This window comes from Pholcus phalangioides, unplaced genomic scaffold (assembly GCF_987345545.1).
Source record: "Pholcus phalangioides strain wild (caught in Gottingen) unplaced genomic scaffold, Ppha-v1.0 ptg000022l_1, whole genome shotgun sequence".
Taxonomy (NCBI): Eukaryota; Metazoa; Arthropoda; class Arachnida; order Araneae; family Pholcidae; genus Pholcus; species Pholcus phalangioides.
Window position 1 is genome coordinate 12,701,697 of NW_028301615.1, and position 25,836 is coordinate 12,727,532.

General features: G+C 38.8%; 1 protein-coding gene across 2 annotated transcripts in view; it reads right to left on the reverse strand.

Moving 5' to 3' along the window:
• Nucleotides 1–5,733: 5,733 nt before the first annotated feature.
• crp (transcription factor cropped) overlaps nt 5,734–25,836 on the reverse strand; it is a 47,963-nt gene continuing 27,860 nt past the window's right edge. The window contains exons 1-4 of one of the 2 annotated variants that reach the window (XM_089249554.1): nt 13,404–13,537; nt 13,143–13,314; nt 12,197–12,426; nt 11,335–12,071 (exon numbers count right to left, since the gene is read on the reverse strand). In XM_089249554.1, coding sequence (XP_089105680.1) covers nt 11,448–12,071; nt 12,197–12,426; nt 13,143–13,314; nt 13,404–13,448 — 1,071 coding nt within the window. In that variant the 5' untranslated portion in view covers nt 13,449–13,537 and the 3' untranslated portion in view covers nt 11,335–11,447. Of the gene's footprint in view, nt 12,072–12,196; nt 12,427–13,142; nt 13,315–13,403; nt 13,538–25,836 lie in introns of those variants that run through there. The other variant, XM_089249553.1, reaches the window with a different exon arrangement.

A 25,836-nucleotide genomic window follows, 5' to 3' on the forward strand; every position in this document is an offset into this window, starting at 1 on the left:
AATTGGCACTCTGCCAAAAAACGTGGAATTGTGGGGGCGCCGGAGTGGAACATTGTCAAAGTGACATGCGCTCGTGTGTCATAATAAATAGAGATGAAAAGAATGCGGTCTTTGTTTCTATTGGATCATCACGTGGTTGCTGTCGGATCACTCACTCACTCACTCACTCACTATAAGGAAATGAGAGTTTCACAAACACGTTTTAAACGGCCACGTTGAATGTTCGTAATACGCAGTGGCGGAGGAAGGAACGTCTCAACACGAGAGCCATGAGCAGGTCCGCAGCTGGGTGCAACCGGCACTCCTCCACCTCCCCCTCTAGTATTGAAAAAGTCTTGTCTAAAAAAATGGGAAGAAATGATACAGCGCCCCCCCCCCCCCCATTGTCTGGCACCAAAAGCGTCGGAAGTGTTTTAGATCAATCGAGCTTCTTTTGTGTAGGAAATTTGGGTTTCTGAATTGATTACGGGTTGCTCGAAACCATAATGAAGTTCGAATCTGCAAACGGGGTTCGACGTAACTCGTGTTGCTCTGAGGAAAATCCCCGGATGATCCAGGACAGGAAGTGCCAGATCAGCACCTCCTAGAGATAGAAGACCTCTGCACTGTGTGCCATAAACGTCATTCGGAATACTTAGCAAGTTTGCCACATTTTGAAACACAGCATATTATTTCGTTTCTTCTTATTTTGGCGTAGAATCTTCCTGATTGGCTCACAAATACCGCGTAGTGATTGGATGTGGGGCATAGAAATCACCAATTCTGAGCCCGATCATTTCTTTTCCTCACAATAATGATACTGGCAAGAGCAGGGAATTTTTTCCCCTGAATATTCTGAGGGAAAATGGACTACTTACTGACGTCACAAGCAGAGTGCGGAGGCCTTCTATTTCTAGGAGGTGCTGGCCAGATACGGTCTTGCCGTTAAGCTGTGACCGTCTTCAACAATGGGAGTGTGACAAGACCACTGAGCTATAACTGGACAAGACTTACAACGGGACAAGCTACACGAGTGCAATAGCCAATGCGAAGTGAATGGGGCTTGCTCAAATCGAAACCGCACTTTATGCCGCTGTGGTGGTCGAGTGGCCCACCGTCGCCACAATGGTAGTCAGCTAAAGTTGGTTTTCTGTGGTTCCCAACATCGAGGCACAAATGCGAGCAGATCTCCCCGAAAAAAAGTCTCGCCACAGAGAGAGCAACAGGCCATGCAACGAACAATACAATTATTCAATTATTACACTTTACTCATAGTTAAAAAAATTGACAGCAGGTAGCAGCACTACACATAACAAGCATTATGCAGAAATAGGGTTGTGAAATTCTAAAACCTAAGATAGGAGGACGCTTGCACGCACCCTTGGCAGCATCATTTTCGTTAATTCTAACAACAGATAGCGCCACTTGGGTTACCAGATTCCAAAACTGATAAATGGGGACGTCTGCGCGCATCCTTAATAACGTCACTTTTCTCAACTTCCACAATAGATGGCGCAGGGGCGTATCCAGAAATTTCGTTCGTGGGGGGGGGGGGGGGGGACCAAAGTGACAGAACAATGGATTTGGCCATCTTTTTCCCTTTTTTCGGTCATTTTCTCACATTTCGAGGGGGGTCTGGTCCCCCCGCCCCTCGCAACGCCCTTGAGATGGCGCCACTATTCCTATCAATAAAACCGTCCACAACAACAATTTTTCTCAACTTGAACAGAACTGCAAAAAAAAAGCAGAAATAACAGAAAAAAAAATTCTGGGAATTTCGAATTTAGTTATGGCCCACACAACGGTGGGACTGACAGGGCTCCAGTCATGGGGCCAGGGAGAATTACCATCATTTTTGGTTTTTTCATACCATAAATTCACTTTCTTCCTTTCAAACCGAGCACAACTCCAGCCTACCGCCATGGACAATTTACAGCCGATTGAGTTGCGGCGGAAGTGTGAGTATGTATACTTTACAGTCTTAGTGTGTCTATAGTGTTATGTGTGAATTTTTAGTGGTGCCATCTACATTACAAATTCTGAGTGAAGTGTGATGCTTGAATATGTGTAGCGTTGTAGGACGGTCGCTATAAATTCACTATAGGACGGCCCGTGAGATGTCTGGCTTAGGCGCCCACCAAAAATCCCAGCGTGGGGGCCCTTTCTCCAAGATGTGGGAGTCATGGCCTAAGGTTCAAATGGATAAAATAAGGTGATCTCTATCTTCATTGGCCTTGAATCGAGTCGGCCGTGGTCAATGTCTGGGAAGTTGGAGTCGTGGGAGGCACAGAAAAATTCTTCCAGAGCAAAAGGGACTAATTTTCTAAACGTGTTTTAAATCCTTTCCCCCTTCAACAAAAAAAGGGCAAAAATAAACACAATTGCCAAAGTTATACGCATTTCCATATGGGAAGATGGATGGCAGAACTTCTTGGACACGTAACGAGCACTGCTAGATTTCACATACAATCTGTGTAGTTTATTTTTTGTTTCTTACATACTGCCTATGAAGCATTAGACTGGGATCACGGTAAATCATTAAAGCGAAGCCCCCCCCCCCCCCCACCTCCGTTTATAGGGTATATATAAGGCTATGATGATAATATAATACATCATGTGTTTCTAAATTTCTTCCCGCTGCAACTCTTGATGTTTCAGAACCGAAGACAAAATAAAAGATATTGAGGGAAAAAACTGCTGCCATCTATTGGCTTCTGAACTTTCTTGATTTAAACAAACCACGAGCCGTTGAGCATTGAAAAGTGCTAGCGGCTCAATTATATTGACAACTTGAAGAAATAATTTGAAATATTTGTAACAATTGTTTATACCCAAATATATATGTAGACGGTACTTAAGTACATTGCAGAAGCACGAGTAGGGTGTTTCAAGATTCTGAAACTTATAAATGAGGACGCATGTACGCACACCCTCGATAATGTCACTTACATGCCTTCACAACAGATGACGCTACTATGAAAACAAAGACCAATAAAAAAAAACAACCACTTTTTAATATATACATACAGCAGTTTACAGCAAATACTTTTTATCGCGAAACACCCAGAAATCTTGGTGTATGCCATTGAAGCCCCATTTACAGCAGCAGCAGAAACTAGTAATCTTACAATGAGAATGCACTCAAACAAGGGGGAGGACATTCTATCCCAGGGGCCCGTGAAGTGATTTTATGCTGCCCGCGACAAGGTAAAACTACCGTGGAAAAAAATTAAATTTGGGATCATTATTTGAACGATCGGGTTCCAACAGTAGATTTCTTATTTATAGTGATGAAATAAGAAGTTGGTAAGCAGAAATTAATTTAATAACTAATTAATTCAATTAATAATGGAGCGGCCTTTGCATCGAAGTTGCACCACTGATGCGGCCCGCGACGATATAGCTGACCATTATATTAGCCTGCGAACAGAAAGAAGTTGGCTACCCCTGTTCTATCCAGTAATAGTAAATGCAGTGTGACAGCAATGCTATCTAGTGGACTGCAAAAGAAACTAAAACGATGTTTCATATTCCTATCGAGAGATGTCTCTACAAGTACAATTATCATCAAATCATAACATTACAATAGCAGAAGTGGGAATTAAATTTGATTAAAACTTTTATTTTTTTATTTCAACTTATCGTTTTTTTTCATACAATTCTACAATTAGGCCGTGGACCCGTAAGCGGGTTAAGGGCACAGAAGAAAATATTGGGCCTCTTAGGAAAAAGTGTGAAGTTGGGGTTTTTTTTTCGGGGGACTTTTTTTAGAATTATACACACAACACAATATTCCTCGAAACCAGGAAGAAAATTCATCTCTGCCCTCTCGGGGACTCGAATCCTGGTCTCTCGTTTGCGAATTTTAATTTTCTTAATTGTAATCATCCCACAAATGTGCCCATTAGTTAAGATGACACTCGGAGGGTATAATGCCGAGGGCAATTTCCCCACATTCCAGTGCTCACCATTATGATCTCCCCAATAAAAAGTCTCGCCACAGAGAGCAACAGGCCTGCAACAATAAAATCTTCAATCATTAATTGCACTTCTCTCATATAGTAGAAACATAGATGGCAGCACTATAACAAGCCTTACACAGAAACAAACTTCACAACATGTTTGCTAAGTTCAAAACATGTTCCGCAGAGGAATATGTACAAGGTGTATGTGTGGTTTAATAGTAGTGCCCGCTTAACTAACTATAGTATTCCCAACATGGAGATGTTGTGGTTTTATTTTTACACAGAGCTGTTTCTGGTCCGTCTTCTTCATACTAAAATTACGGCAGTTCAGGGGGCCATGGCTGCCGTACTATCAGATAGTGGATTATTTTGTGTAGCAGTCCTTCACATGATAGATAAATTCTGTTCTGCTTGGAAGTAACTTGGGTTCTTGTTGTCTGCAAATTTGTGCAGGGAAAAACCATAAGCAGATGCTGATGAGAATAGACATCAGCTGCTTTGCATTGGGGGTTTTTTTCCCAAGAAAAAATATAATTCTTCTGGAAACCTTAAAATAAGGACAAAAGCTGGAAATTTTGAAAATGTATGGGGACCATGGCCATCTCATGAGCATTCCTTGGTCAAAGTGATGACCAAAGAAGAGAAATTCTGAGCGCGCCCCCCCCCCCCAACCACCTGGCGAGATATGTTCACTTCAGGAAATGTCTCATCAGGATTAACCAGATCTCATTTTCACGAGGCCCCTCTATGCACTTGAGTCCCAGGGTGGGTTCATGCATTAAGATGGCACTGAGATGAGGACGTTTGGCAACCCTAAGCACAAGGGCTCAGGTATATAGTAGAGACCCCAATGATAAGATCTAGTTCTCTCTCACCATCGTCTTAGCCCATGGGCCTCAAGTGCAGTGGAGCCTCCTGGAAATGTGCTCTTCTCAAAATTTTCAAGAGTAAGCTACATTGGTAGAGGCCGCATTTTTAGTCAGTCAGAGGCATCAGTAAAATCTCCTTGCTTGGGGGGGGGACCTATGATGATCTTAAGACAGTCCTGCTGGTACACTATCAGTTTTTAAACCGAGCATATAAATTAGAATGCCGGTATATATTCCTGGCAGGGTCTTACATTCCCAGAACATTATTCCACCTCCAAGGTAACACACAATACTGCCAAGACAGCTGTTGCGTACAAGTAAGAAATTACAAAAGCAGACAAAAAGAAGAAAAAAATACCGTCCTGAAATTTACATTTATTTCTGGCAAACAGAGCAGCTGAAGAGGCACATTTAAAAAAGAAGAAAAAAAAAGATTAAAACATAAAAACCAACAAATGTATATATACAGACGAACAACACACACTCGATATCGTAACAAATGACTGTATGAAAAAACGGACAAGCTTCAGCTTTTGTATATTTATAATAATGTGTAATTATTATGAATGTATATATATATATATATGCTAAAAATGTCAAAGAGAAAAAAGAGAGATTTAGAGACAATTTTTTTTTTGTTCTCGACACAAACATTCATTCAAGGAGCGAGTCCAAGTCCATCGACAGGAAATCTTATTGAGTATAAATACTATTTTGATACTTCACTGTACAAAATACACCACAGTGCGATTATTTATCAAACTTTAAAAGAAAACAAAAACGAACAAAACTGAAACCATCGACCAACCAACTTGTGAACAATTCATTTATATATATATTTATCACAGAAACTTATTGTTTTTCTCGTAATTTACAGGATTGAGCTGTTATTGATAAATCTATCATTTTTTTTTCTTTTTCTACGTATACCAAGAAGCTTTCTATAACACACACACACTATGTAGATTATTATTATGATTCGCCACACACAAATATCTTCCACAGAAACAATGCAATCATTCGATTGATTCCTAATATGAAAGAAACATTACACCAGCTGTCTTCAACCCGTTCCGTTGCTCTCAAGCCACAGTGCTCCCAGAAACACCTATAGTGCTCGTGTCCAATTTGGCGCTTGCGAGCACTTGACCAACGTTCCAATTAAACACCTTCTACTAATTGCATACAAGGATTGAAATGATCCTGATTTCATGCATTCGTACATCAAACTTATCATAAGGGTGCTCTTATTTTGATGATGGGTACAGAGGCAGTGCTCGAGTGCTCGTGACTGAAAAAGGTTGAAAACCTCTGCATTACACGCACTATTTCACTTTGTGACAGTCTCTCTAAAAAGATAGTTACAAGACAGTTTTAGAAATTTATATACAGTAAGGCCTGTATATAACCTCAGTGGTCTCAATCCGAAGCAAACCCACATTGCACCCAAACTTCTACTATCACACCTCAGGGGCATGATATCGCCCACTTTAAGAAACACTAAGATGAAATAAAAAAGAAACCGCAGCTTCTGCATTTTGACTTGCAACAAAGAATGTAAAAAATATACCCTGCTTATAATCAACGTTATTGAAGCTGTTTAACAAGAGAAGGCTTTTAAAATATTCACAGTACATGCAACCACATTCGCTTGTACATGAACGAACAAGCAAGATGGTGAGACCACCATTCTTTCTTATAATTAGGAAATTTTGCTCTTTTTCTGCTATTACTGTTGCGAGTGTTGTAGGCAATCCTCAACTAAAATAAGGGTGGGCGAGCTAAGTCGAAACACAGCAACAAAATCATTGGGGGAGGGGGGAACCTTTTAAATAAATGATATTTTTGTGAATAACCCCCCCCCCCGCAAGTGCTCCAGGACTCAAACCCCAAAAAAAGCAACAAATTCATTCCTCTGGGGAATTTCGAATGAATTGCATGTTAGAATATGCTGTGCGTGTGTGTACATGCATGGCCATAATGTATTTATGATGTCTGAGATATGCCTGGCTTGCATTTCAGATGTACTGTCTTCCTGTGACAGATGCCTCATGTTTATATAAGTACTGTGTCAAAAACCTGTGTGGGGGAGGGGGATAACACTATCACCCAACCATACATGCACCTCATGAGCATTTCTCTGAGGAATTAATAACAAATTGGTACATGAGGGAAAATGACACTGAAATACAGTAATACTTCGGCTAGCGAAGATAATTTCTTCCAGAATCACATTAATTAGTTTGGAACAAGACTTCACACAAAGTTTCTATGGAAAATTGTTTAATTCGTTCCAAGAACTGTCCAAAATTTTAAAGTAACATTCATAAAACACCAAGAACTGTTAAATAAGACAAATACTGATCGAAGGCTGAGGAAAAACGACTTTGCAATTGGATGAAGAAGGATTTACAGGGAGATGAAAAACTGAACTTTTATTTTATAGTATGCTATATCTGCTATTTGTGAGCAAAAGTGGGGAACAAATACAAGAGGTTGTTTACTAGGCGATATAGTTAGGTCATTTCTCTCTTACACACACATGCAGATGGAAAAGATTCCTACAATGCCTAGACTGCTTAGTCTGGTATTAAGTATATGTTAATGGAAACTATAACTGGTAGGGAGGTGCAAGCAACAAGAGAAACTCACAGTATCGTAAATGTTCAGGCTAGAACAGTGTGTTCGCTACATGGAAAATATTGTTTTTTATTGTTTCGTTCTAATTTCTGACAAATCAAGGTGCCTTTTTTTGTTAATTTATTGCTGTAATTAGTGTGTGTGTGTGTGTGATACATTCAAATAATATTCAACTATACATTTCTGTGTCATAATTGTTGTGTGTGAGCGTCTTCACTAGTCGTGAATTAGGATCATCCACCATATTGTCCCACTGGGTAATGATGCCACATCAGGGCAATACCACCATGGTGGTGGCATGACCCCGAGAGTGTGGTTTGAGGCGTATGCTGGGGTCAACCAAAAATTAGAAAAGAAATATTTGAAAAAAAAATTTAAATATCAAAATACATTTTATATAGCACTTTAACAAATTTCTGTTAATTCAAATGCTTTTTGAAGGGTGATAACCTGGGAAGTTTCTCAGGAAGAAAATTTTTTTGTGCCCTCTAAGCCTTTTGTGCGCAATCCAAAGGTCGATCCTGCATGTGCCTCTGGGTGTGGCACAGTATCTCAGTACCAGGGTAATCATGCCACTAGATGTTTCGAAAATTCCTTTTTAAATAACGTTGTGAAATGCAGTAAAAAAACTAAATAGTCCCCCTTATTAAAAGTGCTATGTTACTTTTAATAAGGGGCAATAAGTAATAAAGTATAAAAATAATAATTTTTCCTTAAGGTAGTGCCATTCACTGTCTCTCACCTAAGGCTTTCTTTTCCTTTTTAAAACAATGCATTCTCTCCCTTAACTCAATCGTTCACATGAAATGACTCAAAATGTTACTGAAAGAGGTGTACCTAGAGAGTGATTCTTAGGTAAAAATAAATCGATCTAGGTTGGGGGACCGTTTACTCATTTGGCAAGATGAGTTTTCGATCTCTCTAATAAAGAGTCTTGCCATAGAGAGCAACAGGTCTACAACGGTACAAATATTCAATCATTACAATTTATTCACAATTTGAAATACGAGTGGCAACATTGGAAAAAATCTGACAACACTAGTTCGCACACAGACTGTTAAGTATGCGCACTCTTACATTTCCGGCACAATTTATTCGGTAGTAAATTGCCCATGACAATAGGACCAGAATTGTGCTCGGTTTAAAAGAAAGTTACTCATTGGATTAATTTTGATTGGCACGAAAATTTTCCTTACAACATGGCCTCATTGGGCACTTTGCCCATTGTGGCCTTGTATTATTAGTTATTAATGTTAGGCAGATAAACATCGAAAGAAAATCTTCGTTAACAGAAAAATTTGTATGCTGTGCTATTGGTTAGCCAAGGTATCACTGTAAATGCTTGGCCCCTGGCACACAGAGTATACAGCTGCTGCCTTATTGACTTCTTTACATCAACATTTCAAGGTGGCTACGCAGGTGACTAACTGCACGCTTAACAAGCTTAAACGCAAACTGTAGGAGACTTGATTGCATCAAGTATTTTGATTGTATAAGCAGCTTCAATATTGAATGAATTTTTATTTCAGTATTGAAATTTTTTTCAGTTTTCAGTGAAACTGTGTAGAAAGCTTGCAAATATTGTGAGCTTCAGTGAGCTAATGTTGGTATTTTTCATTGAAATTTTTCTTGCGTATACAAGGACAAAGGCAGCCAAAGCAAGCGTATCATTGCCAGAGCTCACCATATACCAAGTACAAACTGGTTCTGGAGCAAATACTTAGGCCGTATGTTGTCGAAAGAAAAATTATACATGCTTGTACAAAAACATTCAATGTGCTTGCTTGTCAAGCTTGCAGTTATGTGTGTAGCCACTTTTATCCAAAAATTAATTTCATATGAATTATAAGGAATGGAAAAACAAGAGCTTTATTTCCCAAAAACTTCAGAGGAGGCAATGTTATACAAATGATACCAAATCTGCATGATACATATTTTAACCAGGCATCTGGCTACCACAGCCAAGGATATCATACTAATTTTTGGTCAAATTATTTCGCTTTTTGGAAACTAATTACTAATTATTTCAATTGTTGTATATATATATATTTGATGATTTCACAGTTAAGAACATGATGAAATCAGTTTCAATGTATTCACAGGAAATTTTAATCAGTAAAATATATTTTATTAGCTTCAAACTTTTAAAAGGGAAAAAAATAGAATTGGCCAAATGACTGGTTAAAGAGAACACTAACTTATTAATAATCCCCCTTTCCTTCCCAAAGAACTGAATGAGCATTTGTGGGATATTAATTTTTGGTTCCTTGGAAAATATAAAACCCCATATTCATAAATAAAAAAACATGAGGGGGGGGGGGGAAATTTTTTCACACAATGGTCATCGACAATAACAATTAAAAAATTCCTCTAATTCAGTTTTGTTTGATTACACAATTTTTTGCTTCAGTTGTGATTCAATTGAAATACATGTAAATACAATTTTGATTTCTCATGAACAACCTTTCGAACTGTTTACATTGTATTTGAATTTTTAAAAAAAGCAAAACATGAACTGAAAAACATCAGAAGTAAAAACTTTGATACTTCTAACAAAAAAAAAAAATTATGATTTTCATTATCGTAAAAACACATGGAAATAATATTTACATTTTCTTTTTTCAGTTAAGGAAGAATATGGTAAAAAAAAACGCTGCATTGATTCCTAGCAGAACGTTCCGTTAAAAAATAGTAAAACAAAAAAAAAACATGAACATGATTAAAAAACAGATTTTCATTTAAAAAAAATACATTGTAACGGAAATTTCTCTGTTACAGGGAAAGTTGGTTGGTACTTCTTCAGCCTAAAATGTTACAATACCTCACATTATTTACTCACTGACCAATTATTTGGCATCTATACAACTAAGGGACAAGCACCCTGTACTTTTCTTTAAAAAATACAACTCTTTCATAGACAAAAAAACAAAGAAATAACGATAAACGTGCAATACTAAAAATTGATTTCCCATCAAAAAACAAATAGACTTTTTGAATCTCCACAAGTGTTCCATGTTAAAAAAAGTAAAAAGCTTCTGCAATTACTGATCGAGAGGTTGTAATCGATGCCAAGTAAAAGATCGCTTCTTAAAACTGAGTAATTCGCTTTCGCAAATACGATATTCTGAGCGCCTTAATAAAGACGATCACATATTTTGATTCGCCTCTTTGGATTAAAGTTAAAAACATTGAAAAATCTACAGTACATGCGAATCAAAAATAAAAGAGCAGAGGATATCTGCTCATAACCACAATGATGAAAAGCTGGTTATAAATGCTTACAGCCTTAGATTGTAAACAACGCACATAAATTTTAAGACGTTGCACATTATTACTTCAGCTCCTCGCAATCAGAAAAAAAGAACAAAAAAAAAAAGATTTGTTCCAGAGGCGAATAATAATAAGATCATGTAATCTAAAGCTCCCAAAACCTCGGATAATATACACGGGAGACGGGGGGTGGGGAATAAACCAAGAACAATAGACGAGAACGAGCACCTGAAATGTATCTTGACAGCAGGCAACGTGCCCTGATGTTCAAGAGATTAACAGCTACAATTGCAAACTGAAACTTATAATCTCCTTCTTTTAACCAATATGAAGACATCCAGAACAGCTCTTGCCATTTTGTTGCCAAATACTGACAAGGGAGGTACTTATTTCAACAACAATAATATTACCAACAAATGATCTAAAAACAATATACAAAAAATGGATTACAGGGAGGGGTGAAACTGAGGGAGACCTACATTTTGGTGGCATTGTTCCCAACTCCATCCGAAGATAAAGAGGAAAAAAATGTCATCAAAATAGACCAATAGGGTCATGACAGGAACTGATTTTACCATAAATCTGATGAAATAAATGGTTTGATGGTTACATTTTTACAGTCAGTGGGAAGTATGACGAATGAAAATTATGAACTGGTGGAATGATAACCCACTGTCAAACAAACTAGGAATACTTATTTGATTCCCCGACTTTCAGTGTGCCTCTACGAGTGATTCGATACAATGACACCTGGCCGTAACTGACTGACTGGCGCACTCTGTATGATCTGATGACGGAAGGCAATGTCTTCGTTGATGCACTGAGAAAGCTTCATTTCAGTTTCTACCGAGCATCTCTCCTGGAGAGACAACTGCCTGAGCTTCGGGTCAACAGGTTCTGGGTCGTCCTGGAACAAGTGGTCACCCTCAAGATGCCTTATAGCTTCGACTATTGTTTCAAGATTCTGCCGCGACGTGCTAGCAGGATAGAGTAGCGGTTGCATGGGGGCTAGAGGTTCTACAACTGGCACAGCTATAGAAGGCGGTGAAGGACTTCTTATGACCGGAGAGTCGACCACAGAGGAGATTGTTTGAGACGGAGACTCAATCGCTACTGGAATCTCTGGTACAACAGCTTCTCTCTTAACAAGATTTTCAACTTCAGGCACAGAGCCCACATTTTTCCCAGAAAGGTCTTCTGGAACCTCAATCGTATGTTCTGGACTCGTCTCTGCCGTTGGGACCTCGTGTGAACTGTCTGCTTCTTCGCTCGATAATTGAGATGGTGGACTTGTCAATCCGGCAGCATCCAGAGTTAGATTCAGAGAAGGCAACAACTGCTTTATTTCCTACAGAGAAGTAACAGGATATAATTTAGCGAGATTAGACAGCTAGACAACTTAATTTCAAAATATTTTGACGTACAATAGAAATGAATAAAATTAAATGCAAAAATTCAACTGTATAAACTTACATCCCCACTGCCATTGTTATACTGTAACTGGACTTGCTGAGCAATTTCACGAATGCGCTCAGGGTACAGCTGCGCCTCCAGATTACGCATTTGTTCTTCCAGGACCATTCTTAATTTTCTTTCTCTGTCAAGCTGATATCGCAATTCTATCATCTCTCGTTTGACTTCATCAACGCTCGGTTCGCTATGCGCAGGGCTCATGTTTCCAATTCCTTCATCTATGGGCTCTACTGTAATGGGAATTGAAATGAAAGGAATGATAAATCTTCAAAATGTTATATTTATATACATACAATAATCTTGCATGGCATCCGAGTTATTGTAGCACTAATCTCCTAAGTGGGAGGGCTGGGGTATGAAAGCTCAGTCCCTATGTGTATGCAGACATGCCAACTTTTGAAAATCCAGAAATCCGGAGATTCTCCCAAGGGGGGTACCCACCGGCACTTATAGACTCAATCAAAAAAAAAAATTCACAAAAAAAATAAATAAATAAAATAAAATTTTTTTTTTAAATAAATTAAGACAAAGTTCTATTATATTCCCCCCAAGGTAGGTTCTGCATTGCCCCTGAGCAGAATATAATTCCATGTCAGTATTTCCATGCAGAATAGAGAAATCACATCTACAAACTGTTCATAAAAAATAAGTGTTTCCTTTCGGAGATGATCTATCAGTGATTGATAATCTATGATTATGAACTCATAAAAGCTTCATATTGCTTAAAGTTTTATATTTTCTTTCTGAAGACGTATTTAATCGGAGGAAACAATTAGAAAACTTCAAAATACAAAGCTGCTGATGAAAAAACTTGTGTTTACCGCACGGCTGTTAATGGAATACAATAACGATTATGGCACTGAAATTAACACTATTCATTACTTGTCACTTGTTAATGTGATCTATAAAATTTAAAACCATTTGATTCTAATCAATACACACATACCGATTTCAATCTTTTTCCTTTTAGGCAAAGGAGAATCGGAACAGCTTCCATCGCTATCATGATTAACCTGCGAGTTCACCAGCCTCTTCAACTGACAGTTCTGGGACAGAAGTCTCGTCTTCTCTTGTTCGAGCTGATAGATGTATTCTGCGGTATGCTGCAGTATAGCAGCCTGAAAAATAAATAAAAAAATTAACTACTACTCTTATTACACACACAAAACAGATTTAGAAAACACTATAAATTAAAATGGTTTTTTACTTCTACAGATTGCATTTTTATTTTTCCTCTTCTTCGATTTTTCATAAAAGGGGATTAAATTCTTTTTATTGTGCAAAAGAAATTTGATATTGAATTCCAAATCAGTTTTTTATCCTGTGATTCAAAAAGCAAGAAAGTCGATAACCACAGAGGGAATCAGGGTGGTGGGGAGCTATTGAAATAAAATGGAAAGGGAGGAACCAAATTCCTAAATCTCTTGAGAGGTCAGCTGAGGAAGCAGGAAGAAAGTGATGCAATGGATAAAGGAAGGGAAATAAGGGAAGAGAAAAAATTCAAAAAACCTGTGGGAAAATCCATTTCTCTGGAATGCCATTCACTGCCTACTAAGAGAACTTTCCATGCAAAAAAAACTCACATTATTCAAGGGACCAGTAGTTTCAAATGGAAGTTTTAAATTACTCACTCCAACAAAATAATAGCGATAATCACTCCAATAAATAATACAGACTACTGTATTTCTAGAGGAATCGCCACGGTGATACATAATCTTAAAAAACGTGTTTTTTCAAGGTTTAAGAGTTTCATTTTTAAGACATGCGGCGACTAATAGCAATTTTTTCTTTCAAAAATTGTTTCTAAAAATTTTCACTATAAAAGTTCCACTTTATACCGCCCACACACTGAAACTTATAGCAGAAATTTTTTTCTAAAAAAAAAGACAAACCGGTTGAATTTCATTCCAAATTCCATCCTGATGTTCATTCGCCTTCATATACACAAGTCGAAAAAAATTCGCGATCCCGACTGTTTCAGATTTTATTAGGATATATTCCTTTTTGTGGCAATTCAGTAATGCACCATTTCTTCAAGAAGCCACGGTAATTAATTATGGTTATCCCACGTGAGCTCCCAAATTGCAGAGTAATAATCATATTTGCATTCTTTACATTCAATTAAAAAACCACCTTATGCACCTTATATGTCCAACTCGCATAATCATCGTCATTTTTTATTGTGTTAGTATTAGGCCAAAATTCGAATTTTTTTCTTTAAACGAAAGAAAGCGTCAAATATTTATGATCAAGAGCGTACTGCAGTTTTTGAAAAAAATTAGAAGGAATAAATTATGTCATTTTTTTCCTAAGAAAAATCGAACAACTTTGAAACGGGTTCAATAATTTGAAAAAAAGTTGAAAAGGGGGAAGGGATGCCTGCTATGAAAGATTTCTCCCCCCCCCCCACTAGGAAGCTCAAGATAGGAAGGGGGGGGGCGGACATCGACCCAGGCGCTCACCACGAGCGGCAAACGCGGCTCTCACTCAAAGGAATGTCAAGAATGTAGTGAGGCGAGATCTTCAAAACAGACTTCCAAGGGAGGGAGAAGAGTTTTCTCTGTTCATAGAGGGGTAAAAAAAGCAGTTTTTTTTACCTGCAGCAGGAAAAAGGTTAGGAAAAAGTTTTTTTTCTCCCTATTAAAGGAAAACGCGAGGGTATGTGAATCGGGGAAACAGAAAATGTGGGGGGGGGGGGGGATCGACGGAGCTTACAAAAGCCATTCATTGATAACGGCCAGTGATTATGAAGAATGAATGATGGATAGTTTTTGTGATTTTGAAACAGGAGGGAGGGCATATTATGGAACTATGCACGTAACTAGAGTCAGATGGTTGATATTCCATCTACTTTGAGAATCGAAGGACCGATATCGTGCATGTCACAACTTCAAATAAATTCCTGGGTTTTGGCATGATACTTACGGTGTACGCCTTTTATCGAGCCTGATTTTCGTTTCTGTATGTGGGTCATTATATGCTTAAGGGAAACCTAAAATTTTGGTGCATTAAATTTCAACAACATATATTCACTAGCACAGTAAGGATCTTCGATCCAAAAATTGGAGCCCAACTATTGTCTGTTTCCCCCAAACCCATCTTTCGGGAACGCTTCCACAGTTCCTTGAGATGGAAAGCGGGAAGTGTCCGGTTCTTCAATATCTGTCTCAAATAAAATGAAAAACTACCAAAATAAAATTTCTAATTCAAACTAAATCAATCACAATTGCTCCAATGTAACAAGAGAATTAGACACAAATGCCTTTCCATTGAAATCTGCACATGTGAATTTCATGAATGAAAACCGCATAAAAACGCAAAATGACTTCTATGGACAAAACAACATCACGGGGCTGACACACAACTTTCCTGACTCCTCCCACTCGAGTCCAAGCCCACAATCATGTGGTTAACCTTATTTGGCAAGAGCGGCGGGACGCCAAACATGCATTCATCTCGGCAGGAAAGCGGTGAATGAACCAATGGGATTGTCGAGACTGGAATGTGGGGGATGAGTATGTACTTTGTTTCATCTTAAACCGCGCAAGAAAATACGATTCACCGTACGCGAGCCGTGTCAATCAAATTGATCAGACGTGTTCGGTGTGCGTTTAGAACGGAAAAAAAAACGCACTTGCTTTACCCTCAATCCTGCCGTAACTTACAAGTTCATTGAAGACTGGGCAAGAAGGAGAGAAAAAAAAAAACGCAATTGAAACGGGAGGAAAACTGGTGCAAGAGTAAACGAGCTTTTGTGCTCTAATCCAGAGTTCTCCGAAGTTTTAATTCACGCTAACCCTTTGACGGTTAAAATATTTATTCCACGGAGTCGTAAACACAAACAAATATTTCAACAACATAGATACAGCCCTATCTTACGGTGGTACAGTAAAGTCGCGAAAATTCGAGTTTCCGGATAATCTGAGGCACTGAAAATTTTCGAATTTCCTTTATTTCAGTTTGAAAGGGCAGCAGAATAGGTAACCGGTGTAATAAAATATTACAAATACAACGCCACAATAGGCAAATTGCCCAACGAGGTGGCTGACTTAAGAACATCATGGATCCCCGTGCCATTTTTTGGAGGCCCTACCTACTACACCACACATGCACCCCGCCCACCCCCCAACGAATCGGTACATGCGAGAATGTGCGTGTACGTGTAGTGAAACCTGACGTGAAGTTTTGTTGTTTCTCTGTAATGCTTGTTATGTGTAGTACTGCCATCTGCCACTAGTTTTTCTAACTATGAGTGAAGTGTTATGATTGAATGATTCATCGTTTTAGGACTGTTGCTCTCTGTGGCGAGACTTTTTAACGGGGAGATCAGCTCGCATTTGCGCCTTGAAGTTGGGAACCATAGAAAACCAATTTCAGCCGACCACCACTGTGGGGTTCGAACCCGGATCCTCGCATCACGAGTCCGTCACTATAACCACTCGAAAAAGATTTCCATAGAATAATTTTCTGCAGGTGGGAGGGTTTGAACCCATGTACCCTGAACTCTTCCCATTTCTAACTCCGTATCTTACCTACCCACCACTACAGATTAGATAGATTATTAGATTCCCTTGAATGGACGTAGACCATTTTAACTTTCGGGAGGTCACTGAGAAAGAGGGGCAAGAACGTTTTATTCGTAACGGTGGACAATGTCCCCAAATTGCGAACGTAAAATCATTGGAAAGGCAATCGTTCACTATCAATTCCATCCCCAATCTCTCTGTCCTCTTCACATCCTTCATTTTTCGAAACACATCGTATACATCTATATCTTATACAATAATAAAAATACAGTAAGTTTACTGGTATTGCATTTGCTTGTCTTTTACGTCAATTTAAACTAACATACTGACCAACATAACCGACAACTGGAAAATTCGAAGTGGCCCCCGTCCCATCTACCTCGGATTATGGAGACGCTACTGTAATTCAAGTGGTTTTGGTTCAATCATGGTACCACATGAGGAGGTAACTAGGATGCAGCTTGGGCCCCCCCCCGGGGGGGGGACGATTTTATACCTTAATTTTTGGATATAAAAAATTAATCAATACAAAACACTAAAAGTTCTTGCCTGAAAGTTCGCCAAAAATCCCGGATTGGGAGGATCCCGCTTAAGAATGGAAAGGGGGGGGGGTTACGAACTCAAGGCCGGTTTCAAGTAATAATCGTATGAGAGAAAGAGAAATGCAAAATATTTCTACGATATCGTCAATCTAGTAAGACGTGTTTGAATTATTACTTCAGAGGAATAATAGAAACAAGCCACTCGCGAGCTTGGTTTGCCGCGATCAAAATACCGGGTGTACATAATTAGAGTTCCCCTGTTCTCAGCTGTCTACAGCCGTACACATCAGAAAGCTACGAAACTTTGAGAATGCCTTAATGAAGAAATGGGAAAGAAATTGAGAGCAAAATGGTAAGGACCATAGAACAACATTACCAGGAAAAATGGCCAACCTCGATGCTGGCTGACAGCTGTCGGAAAATTGTAAGAGATGCTCGTCATGTCCAGCACACGCATAAGGAAGTAATGTCAGATTAAATGAATTATTATGCGGAAATATATTTGTTTTTGAATGTGTTTTAATGTTGTGCCTCTTTATATCGGTGAAGTTTCTACACGTTTTTATTTATTTTTTCTGCATATTTATTTTGTTTTCTGTACACTTAATGTTGTACTTTAATTTGTTGTATTGTGTTATTGCACTTGTATTAAATTGACTATGGATTTCTCTGAAATAGCACATCTAACTTTTTTACGGTCCAATTCATGTTCAGCACATTGAATTACATAAGAAATGACCATTTTTATTTCGGACGTAGAAATTTTGTCAAAATTTGTTATGTGCACCCTGTATATTCGTTAAAATTACTTGAACTTCACACGAGTAAATAAAACAACTTCAGAGCAAATATTCGAATTAAGAGCTTGAAACGTACGGGAAAAAGCTCATTCGGCACGTGAAAACTAAGCGTTGAACCAGTTTAAGCCGACAGTGATATCGGACTGTGTTTATTTTGAACGTATACTTCATTTTGCTCAGAATACACGTACTGCGATTTTTGGACGAGTATTAATATTCTGGATTTGTTAAAAAAAATTAAACTCGTAATTTTAGGTACTACCGTGTTTCAAGGGATACACACAGTGGTCGAGATAAAAAAGAAAATAAAAACTTTTCCTTCAACGCCATTTGTTTCAACTGAATGGAAGAAAAGCGTACATACAGACAATAAGAGTGTATTTTACATTACATAGTGTATTTTTAAAAATCACGTTTTCCCCGAAAAAGAAGAGCGCGCCATCTTTCGAATCGTGCGCCTCCGTTTACCGTTGAGCTTCCATTGGCTTAGAGAGTAGACAGGTGTTCTCCCGCTATCACAGCAGGCACAAGAATGCCCGACACGGAGGCGCCAAAAGCGTCTTTTTTCCCTCTCCATACATATACAACGAGGAATTCTGGGTTGCCTCCTTTTATTTCCCTGGGTTGCAAGGCAGCACCTGCCAATCAGGCACAAAGAAGAATTAATTCTAGGTAGGAAAAAGGGGGAGCTTCCTTTTTCTGCCTCGAGAAAAAGGTGCAGGAATTAGAAAAAAACTGTTTACAGCCGCCCGCCAAAGTGAAAACAGAGTTGTCACAGACTGACTGACACGATCCCAACCATAGAGTTTATATTTAACAAACTAAGCTTGCTTCAGTTTCCTGTCACCAAAACAAACATATCTTTTTGTACACCAATTTCAAGTTAGAAGGAAAAACTTCTCTGTGGAAGTTTTTATTTCTTACATAGAGGGAGACAGGTCTGGGAGAAATGGAATTAGAATTCTTACATCGCACTTTCATCGCAATACCGGCGTCTCTCTTTTTTCTAGGTAAGCCCATACGATCTGATATTGTGTCAGTATAGATTCTACTTAACCCCTAGTCCGCTGCAGAATTTTCCTGCGGTGGGGGGGGGGGGGGGTTACCGCTCAGGAAACACTATCCAAGAGCGAGCGGAAAGATACAGTTTGTGCCCAAAAAATTGTCAATCTTAGGTCAGAATTACACTATTTAGTATGATAAAAGATCTTTTGCAAAACTTGGAAAAAAACCAATAAGCTAATAAGATTACATTCGATGGAATATAACCGATGCACTTATTGGTTGCATTTTTCAACTTTTATAAAATAATTTTTCTACAAAATTTTTGTGTAATTCCGGACCGATTAAAAAATAAAATGACTGGAAAATAGACCACAGAACAAAAGTTTGAGCACCTGACGCAGATGAAAACATTGTGATTGCGGCAACAAAGCTTTCAAACAAATAAGATACGAAACCACTAACACGGTTGCAACTATAATAGAGGGGGAGGATTTTATAGAGGGGGCAGGCATCAAATTCACTCTTTAACCGCTTCTTCGCCATTCATTACGCGACGGCACTAGCGTAAGCAGCGGGACCCCCCACCTTGTGTGTAGATTGGTTTTTTGTAGTAAACCGCCCCCCCCCCCCAAGCAGAAGGAATGTTAAATCCCCTCGATAAAATTTTGAGTACGCTACATGGGAACACCGAAACGTCTACCTGCTCCGGCTGACCAAATATCCAGTTGCGTACCCCGACCATCAAGAATGCCGAGAATCCATACGCGATGACGGATGCGACCAAAGCGTATTAAAGACTTATCAATAATTAATACGCTTTGGATGCTACCATTGAACTAAAAATTCGAATAATTGAAACCGCACAACGCAGAAACAAAATTTGATTGAGGAAAAAAAAAGGAACAGATAAATTTTTATCTATTGGGGCAATTTCCTGCCAAGCCCAAACCAGAAGCCCGAAAAAAAAAACCCTCAGCGAGAGGGACCTGATGTTATGTACGTGTTCTCGTACATTAATATATCAAAACAAGGAAAGAACAGCTGCTATCAGCTGTGCAAGACGGGAGTGGAGGAGGCAAGGCGCCACTTTTTTAGGACTGGCTGACAGCCAGAGACAATCGCAAGAAAAGAAAATGATCGCGCGATGATGATCATCGTCACCCATTTCTTTTCCAGACACGAGCCAACCTATCAGACGGACACGAGATGGAAATGACGTACACAACCACACTCTTCCTATTACATTACGCCGAATCAGTTTTCACGTGAGTCATCGAATGCGATTCGCAAGCGCAGCCACCATTCCTCATATTGCCCGCGAAAAAAATACATTTGATACACCGAATGGCGTCGGAATGCCGTCTCCACTCCCAAAATATTCATATTACGGTACAATTTCGTCGAGTTTTAATACGGTAATTAAAGTTCGAGAGGTGTATTTTTTGTAATCATTCATCGAAAGTCTATTATTGTACAATACGCCATGGCGACTAAAAAATTGGTATTGGCACCTAAAAATTTCATTTCCTTTGTGTAGCTTCTAAATTGCAGGCTGAGAAGAGCGCAAAATGTTTGGAATTTATAGCAGCATATCTGCTGACACGGAAGAGGGTCACTATACTCTGAAAAAGTCAAAAGAATAATTATTTTGGACCTTTTTTCCTACGAGTAAAAATGTTTTTGGTGCCTACATTTTTTTGCGAGTTGTCTAGCCCTGCCGTATATCCAAATCTACTATAATATAAGAACATATGGAATGCTTTGGACCATGTACGTACGCATGGACACGAACAGCATAGAAGATGAGAGAAATACGGAGCAACTCGTGCGATTCGTTTCGTATGCATAGCACACACAAACACATCTCTGGCTAATAAAGATACAGATCGAGAGATTTTTTTTTCCCCGGTGTGCGACACGAAGTTGAATTGAAGTGATCAGCAGTACTTCAATCACGAGATCCGCTATTTTGATAATAACGAGAGAAATTGACTAGCACGAGTCCAAGTTGGTTTGACATTATCGAAAAAAAGAAAAAGTTGAGTGCTATTCTAGTCGGAGCTATTAAATAGTCATTATTTTTTGCCACGGTGAAATGACACAACACATTTTTTCTCAAGCAAAATCACACCACAAAAAAAAAAATTGTGCTAGTTATCATTAAAATATCAAGTACATTGGGGAAGGGGCACTCGTCACCTGTTATAATACAGTGCCGTATTTCTTGGCCACGGCCATTTGCGTTTTAAAACAAAGAGCATAGAAGCTTGCGGTGTGTGCGTTGATTTTTGTTTCAAAAAAATACTAGAAATCGACTATATGACCATCATTGCATGACATTCAAATTTAAATGAATTAAATTTTTTAAGCTATTCGTATTCACAATTGGTTCTGCGATGTTTAGAAAACCTTAAATTGTAAAACTAAAATTTTTTAACAAATGTTTTATTTGTGAAATGCATGTAAACGGTATTTGAATAGAAATTAAATTTTATCCCGGAAAATTGCGGTGCTTCTGTTAAGTATTCTATTATATTTTTTGTCACTTTCCTTTAAAATGGTACCGGAGTGAACTTTCATAACATTTTTTTTGATAGAAAGTGTCAAAATGATGAAAATAATAAATTCTGGACTACTTATATGTCACTATGAAAAAGTCATTTTCATGTTAAATTTTAAGCAAAATTCATGAGATATCCCAAATACGATTACAAAAACAGCACATTGAGCTAGTAATGGTGCAGGTACTGAAATTTAAAGGATTGTATGATATGGTCATAACTGCTCAAAATATGTTGATATACGTGTGAATTTTTGGAAATTTCATTCTACATTTCGTCTATAAAACACTAATTAGACAAATATATACGATAGGCCTTCGATTTTAGTCCATAACCTCGGCAAGGTAGAGCATGTCCTGTAAGTGCTAGCACGGTCTTTATCTTATCAACCGTCCGTCATAAAGGTATGATTGCAATTTATAAAATGCTCAGCAGGCGTTCAAAAATTACCGTGTACCAGTTTTGAGAGTGAAAATACAATGTGTAACAAAATAAAAAAAAAATCTAAATTTTTATACGGTTTCCCTGTGCTCTAACTTCCAATCAGAAAGTTGTTGCCCTGTCTCTCCTGATGCCAATAAAGAAAATTCCATGTTTCTAAGTGGAATATTTACAGCGACATTCGAATTCAAAAAACGCAGGAAATTTGGGAACGAACAGCGTTAAATGGGGGAAAACCGTTTTACCCGCATTTAATGCTGTTCTTTCCCAAATTTCCTCCGCTTTTCGAATTGCACTTAGAAACTTTGAACTTTTTGGTATTAGGAGAGACAGAGCAACAACTTTCCAATTGGAAGTTACAGCACAGTGGAGCCGTATAAAAATGTAGATTTTTTTTATTTTGTTACACACTGTATTTCATTCTAAAAACTGGTACAGGGTAATTTTTGAACGACTGTTGAGCATTTTTTAAATAGGAATCATACCTCTATGACGGACGGTTACTGAGATAAAGACCGTGCTAGCACTTACAGGTTTTATCCTGTTTAGCAGAATATCATATTAAAATTCCGTAATGATACAATTTATAGATTTTTAGAGATCGTGTTTCAAACTCATGTAAAATGCCAAAAATAGCATTCTTCGTAAAATACGTTTTCACGTTCAGTGCGGTGTTTTTTCTAAGAAATATGGCACAAGCTTTTTTTTTTAAACTAATGTTGATCAGAAAGTTCAATGAAGTCGCGTGAACTTGTAAGGGGCAATAGGTGCTGCATGAATACACGAACTTGAAACGGGCAACGTCCGCCGTCCTTTCGCGACCGTCAAAAACCACTTAAAAAAATTATCCTTTTAAAAGTTGAAAATCACAGGAACAAAATTGAAGAAACTTCACGAGAGAAAAAGAAAACGTCGCGGAAAGGTAAATTCTACCCTTTCGACAAGCAGCCGCCGAATCTATGGAAGCGAAGACTACATTTGGCTGTCAACGCCTGGGGTGAAGAAAAAAAAAACGTTCCTTGCTTCCCAAGGTCAGGGTCTAATTTAGTAAACACACACACACATACATACAAAGCGATGAGTTCAGCAACACCAGCGAGAAGCTATGGAATGTAACCTTTTCGATCCACCGCGACGATGACGAGAGAGAGAGAATTCGGTTCCGGACTCAGACACATTTTATATTGAAAGGAAAAAAAACCACCCCGCATAAAATTAATTTCATTTCAATAAGCGCGTCATCAACACGTGTTTCCCCTCAACTCCTTTTTCTTTTAAATTTCTTCCTACGTGGTCACAAAACGACTATTCTCGTTTACGTGGGTATCAAATGATTCCACGTCCCTATAAATATCGAATTCAAAAGAAAAAGTGTAGCCGGGGTGGGGGGATTTGACGCGTGGTCCGCGGGCCTCAGTAAAATGTCAGGTGTGGCCTACGCTGTGTCAATGGTTGAAGGCGCCTGGTGTAGCCAACAGTGTCAAACGAGTGGTATTTCTGATACTGTCCGACGAGGTTGACCACCTACTGATTTTTACCTAAATACATGAAAGCACGGCCGGGCAAATGAAGTAACAGAGCTCAAAATGTTGATGTGATTAGGAAGTACGCTATAAGATGCTTCGGGAGAAGGTTGTAAAAAGAACGCTTGGCTTGCTAAATTTCAAGCATACATTCGAAAAAGCAATTTTTTTTTTGTGTAACGTGTGGTTCAACGTTAAAATATGCTCTATTATTTTTCCAACCTTATTATACAGGTTTCATTGCGGTGAACCAGTGGGTGGTCAGACACATGTTTTCTGGGTGACTCAATAAGGAATCGGATAACCGCAAAGTACTGGGCGGTGTTTACTCAACAAAAACACTGACAAGGTCGAGGCTGACATTGAGCTTAATGCCAGCAAGAGAAGCAAAATATCGAGAACTCGCAAAGAATAAAGATTTCGCAATTTTTTTCCACCTCTCAATCTCTTAACATAGAGCTGGGGTGGGTCAGTGTCGTCTTCACGGGCCAGGGCCCCCGAATCAGATTAGTGAAAACTTTCCGTTAACTATGTAGATTATCTTTGATTTCTGTTAAGTCGGTTCATGTTTTTGTTTTGGTATGTCTTCGTTCGGCATTTTGAAACTGAATCGCTTCAATGTGAAAACAAAACTTTTTTTTTTTTGCCAGTTTCTACAGAATTGTTGAAGGCAAAAACAAGACCTTTCTCGCAACAAATTGTCAAACCTTTACTATAGATATCTTCCATTACACACTGCAGCTGCCACGTCTCCCTTTCCCACGTGGACATGTATCCGCGGCTCTCCATTATCCGCGCTAACAAAGAACCCCTTCATGTATTGAATAGGCACACACATTAATAAGAAGAGCTCAACGCGGAGCTTCTGACAATGGGTGGCGGTGCACACTTTGAGAACCACTGCACTATGGAATTACGATCCCCCCCAGAAAACATGTAAAAAAAGATAAATTCTGAAAAGAAAAAAAAAACATCACATGCCTTTTTTGGCATGAAGCGATTTAATCATGTGGTATGTATAAATGCTGACCTCCCCCTCCCCCCACCAAAAAAAAAAAAAAAAAATTTAAATAACCCTTTCCAATTCTGAACTCCTAACGCCACAATTATTTTTTTAATTCAGGTTCAAGGGGCTCCCAAAAAATGATCGGGCTCCCGAACTAGTTAAGGTCTTGAGACTCCGAAAAACAAACTGAAAGTATTATTATACAATCAAAAAAGACCGATGGAAGTCTTCAAAATCTTGTCACGAAACTGATGGTGATCGAAATTCGCGCTGAATCGATTGGCGACAACAAAACGTTTATTATCGCCAAATGCTCATGCATTAAAGGTATGGCAACCTGATATTGGTGTAGCGGTAGAAGTAGAGGTAACGAAGCAAAAGAGATTTTCCGAGGGAAACGAACTGCGCCAGCGACAGACACGTGGAGAAGTGCCGAAGGTGACCTTGAACTGCTCCTCCTTCCACCGGCTCTCCTTCACTCTCTCTCTCTTTACGCGCTCACACACACACACTGGCCACTCAGCTGCGACGCGGAGAAATTCTTCCCGCGCTCGCACACAAGTCTGGGTTACGCGGCAAAATCCCTCCCCCCATCCCTTGTCCTCCTCCCAGCATTTCGAACGGGCTGCCTTCATCGTATTAGGGTTGCCATACGTTACTCGCAAATATAATTCCCATTTTTAGACTGGAATATCTTTCTACTCGATTTATCTACTACTTTTTTGCTTCATGAATCATGGGGAAAATTCGTTTGACTCTTGCCCAATTTTTCAGATCCAAAAGAATAAAAAACATCCAAATTTTTTCTTCAATGCAGTAGGGACATCAAAAACCGAAAGCAAACGAGTGATTCACACTGCGGCAAGACATGATTTAGTGATTAATCGCGCACAGATGAGAAGTCATCGCACGTGCACTGTGCAATCCAATGGTTCTCAAACTACTGTCACTTGCGGTTCCCTCTTGCCCAATTATGATTCACACACACCTGGGGATCCTGAGTATATATTTTCACTCATAAAAAATTTCAAAACATAAATAGGCACACAATATCTCCAGCTCTCTCCCGACGCACACTTTGAAAAACGCTGCTGTAATCACTATCATATGGAGATAATAACACCTACAATGCAGTGTTATAACACAATTAACGCACGGACTGCCCGAGGGCCTCACCATTATAAGATTTGGTCATATGATGTGATCTGCAAGGCTGGTAATTCATTCTGATAGAGG